Source organism: Eimeria tenella, genomic scaffold (genome assembly GCF_000499545.2).
Source record: "Eimeria tenella Houghton genomic scaffold, Eth_scaff97, whole genome shotgun sequence".
Classification (NCBI taxonomy): domain Eukaryota; phylum Apicomplexa; class Conoidasida; order Eucoccidiorida; family Eimeriidae; genus Eimeria; species Eimeria tenella.
In genome coordinates, this window is record NW_013543474.1 from 129,098 (window position 1) to 132,535 (window position 3,438).

At 58.3% G+C, this 3,438-nt stretch overlaps 1 protein-coding gene across 1 annotated transcript in view; it reads right to left on the reverse strand.

Moving 5' to 3' along the window:
* Positions 1–2,828, reverse strand: part of ETH_00025750 (uncharacterized protein) — a gene marked incomplete at both ends in the record, with an annotated part of 5,371 nt that extends 2,543 nt beyond the window's left edge. Inside the window, 4 exons of the mRNA XM_013378762.1 lie at positions 53–1,044; positions 1,419–1,501; positions 1,754–1,943; positions 2,097–2,828. Coding sequence (XP_013234216.1) covers positions 53–1,044; positions 1,419–1,501; positions 1,754–1,943; positions 2,097–2,828 — 1,997 coding nt within the window. The remainder of the gene's footprint in view (positions 1–52; positions 1,045–1,418; positions 1,502–1,753; positions 1,944–2,096) is intronic.
* Positions 2,829–3,438: the final 610 nt, after the last annotated feature.

The following is a 3,438-nucleotide window of genomic DNA, read 5'->3' on the forward strand; positions in this document are numbered from 1 at the left end:
CAGCAGCAGCAGCAGCAGCAGCAGCCTGCTGCGAGGCCCCAAGTGTACGTACACCGTGTTTGTGTCTTGAATGAACTCAATTAAAGATTTGAAGACGGAGTTTAGAGGCGAAGGCAGCTGAAAGAAAGCAGCAGCACAATCTGCTGTTGTTGTGAATGCAGCCAGCAGCAGCAAACCGCGAAAAGACACTGCAGCCTCCCCATCATGCTGCTGCTCTTCCTGCTGCTGCTGCTGCTGCTGCTTCATTTGGTCTTCGTTTATTAGCTCCTGTAAGAACAGTCGGAAGTCAAGGCCCAAATCCCGCAAGCCCCGAGGGGCCTCCAATGGGCTAGCTGCTGCTGCTGCTGCTGCTGCTGCTGCTGCCGCCGCTGCTGCTGCTGCTGCTGCCTCGTCCTTAAAGCTGCTGCTGCTGTCTGACTCATCCCCGCTGCTGCTGTCGCTGCTGTTGCTGCGCTTGCTCTTGATGCTGCTGCTTGTGCTGCTGTTGCTGCTTCTGGCGGTGCTGTTGGGGGCGGACCACGAACCCACTCTAGCTGCTCTTGCTGCTGCTGCATCTCCAGGGGCAGCAGCTGCTCCTGCTGCTGCAGGCCTCACTGGGGAAGCAAACTGCTGCGGATGTGCAGACCTAAGTCCTCTGCTTCTCGCTGCTGCTTCCTGCGTGCTGCTGCTGCTGCTGCGCCTTTCTCTCCCGCGCCTTTCCGTCCCGCTTCCGTGACCGCTGCCGCTGCTGCTTCGTCTCGAGCTCGGCTTGCTGCTGTTGCTGTTGCTGCTGCTGCTGCTGAATTCCCTACTGGTGAGGGGGGGCCAAATCTCTGCTGCGTTGACAGGAGAAGTAAAATGAGCGTCAGCTTCAGCTGTCGAGACACCTGAAAACAACGACAGGTCTTCCTCCTCCGCTGCTGCTGCGCTGCTGCTGCTGCTGCTGCTGCTGGAGGCCGCTCTGCTTCTCTTGATTTGAGTGTCCATCCACAGCAACTCGCTGCAGATTATATTTGCTGCCTCCAGGGCCACAGCGCCGCCCAAGGAGTACCCCAGAACATTTAGCTGCAGCAGCAAAACGGAAAAATAATAGAATATGAATAATAAAGGATAAAAACAATAAAAAACAAATAATAAACGAGACAAATAATAAAAGAGGCAAATAATAAAAGAGACGCAGCAGAGAAACACACAGACGGAACGGCCTCCGTCTCTGTCGCGTCTATAACGAACTACGTGCCTGCTGCTGCTGTTGCTGTTGCTGCTGCTGCTGCTGTCTTGCTGCTGCTGCTGTCCTGCTGCCATGTGTGCATGATTGATGCTTTCCCTCCTGCCTGCTTCGCAGCTGTTCGCTACCCAGTCGCGGACTAACTCCAGCAACTGCAGCAGCAGCAGCAGCAGCGGCATTTCAGCAGCGGCAGCAGCAGCAGCAAATTTACCCTCAGTTTACAGTTGCCTCCGCTCATAGCCCGCAGATGTCTGAGAGACTCAGCGAGTCCCCTCACCGCAGCTCCCACACATCCTGCACAGCAGCAGCAAGCCGCAAACAGCAGCAGTGCTGCAACAGCAGCAGCAGCAGTAGCCACAGTAGCAGCAACACAGCAGCAGCAACAACAGAAACGGCAGCAACAGCAGCAGAAACAAAAGAAATTGCGGCAACAGCAGCAGCAACAAAGCAGCGCGGAAAGCAGCGACAGCAACCGCACGAACAGCAGCAGCAGCAGAAGCAGCAGCAGAAGCAGCAGCAGAAGCAGCAGCAGCTGCTGCTGCTCACCCTCTGGGCTAGGAACATCCCCCTTGCTGTAGCCGTAGCCAGGATAGTCCAGCAGCACAAAAGCCAAATCCATCTTCAGCAGCACAGGCACTTCCAGCTCCAGCAGCCCCGTCTCCTCCGGAGTTGCTGCTGCTGCTGCTGCTGCTGCTGAAGAAGCAGTAGGACTCGGGGCGAAGCTCTCCGCAGCAACCTGTGGGCAAAGCAGCAGCAGCAGCAACAACAAACGCATGCAAGCAAACTTTGCCTGGCCCTTGGACTGCTGCTCTGGGCCATAAAGCAGCAGCAGCAGCAACAACATAAGCAGCAGCAACAGCAAAACTGTGCCCTAGAAGCTCCGTTCTACCTCCGGATCAACGGCGCGATCTGTCCTGCTGTCGGGCTCTTGCTGCTGCTCCTGCTGCTGCTGCTGCTGCTGGGTTTGGAGGTGCTGCTGCGCTGCCCTGGCAAGAACAGCAGCAATTGCCTGCGCGTGCTGTTTGGCTTTTTCGTCTCTGGGACGCTTGTGAGCTGCTGCTGCTGCAGGTGCTGCTGCTGCTGCTGCTGCAGCTGCTGCTGCGAATACGGCGGGCTCGTTGAAGGTAGCCCTGCCCTTCCTGGCTTCCTGCTGCTGCTGCTGCTGCACTGCAGCAGACAAACAAAAGTAAAGATAGCGAGAGACAAAAGGTAGCCAGTCCAGAGCCAGCATGTCTTTTCCCCCGCAGCAAAGAAACACTTCAATTAGTCTGCTGCCTCCCGCTTCAGGAGCACTCGCTGCTGCTGCTGGTGCTGCTGCTGCTGCTGGTGCTGGTGCTGCTGCTGGTGCTGCTGCTGCTGCTGGTGCTGCTGCTGCTGCTGCGGGTTGCGTCGCCGAATGTGGCCTCGGCGACGTCTCTGCTGCTCCTGCTGCTGCTGCTGCGCCTCCCATGCGCAGCGCCAGCGGATTGGGCAGTTTCACTTGCTGCTTAGCAGCTTCGAGAAGCGCCTGCGGCTCAACCTGCTGCTGCTGCTGCTGCTGCTGCTGCGGGTCGAGCTCGCCGGCACGCCTGCTGCCGCCGCCGCCGCCGCCGCCGCTGCTGCTGCTGCTGCTGGCTGCCATTTGTCTTGCTGCGAGGGCCTGCAGCTGCTGCGGCAGCAGCCGAACTCTGCGAGCTGCTCGAATTAGAAAAGGAGCCACAAGATAAACGCTCACGTTGTCTGCGGCGTCGAGCTGTACGTACACCCCAAATGCGCAGCAGCAGCTTCGGACTTCTCGAGATTTGTTTTAAATTTGAATCAAGAATAGCAAAGAAAGGCGCGCGATAAAGCGACCTTGATGCTGCTGCGCAACAGCAGCAGCGGCGGCAGCGGCAAGCGCAGAACAGCAGCAGCAGCAACAACAGCAACAGCAACAGCAATAGCAACAACAGCAGCAGCAGCAGCAGCCGCAGCAGCCCCGTGGCCTCCGCCACCAGTGCAGGCCTTACCTCGCGAAGCCCAACGCCGCCGCCGCCGCCGCCGCTGCTGCTGCTGCTGCTGCTGCTGCTGCGGGCAGCTGGAGGCCCCGGAGAAGGTATGGGTCTGATGGTTGCCCAGCTGGACTCGAAAGCAGCAACAAGTTGCAAATAAAAAACAAGAGCTTCTCTTTCTAAAGAAAGGTAAGAGCGGCGGCTGTAGCAGAGGGCGCTTTGCCAGGAGGCGCGAGCTGCTGCTGCTGCTGCTGCTGCTGC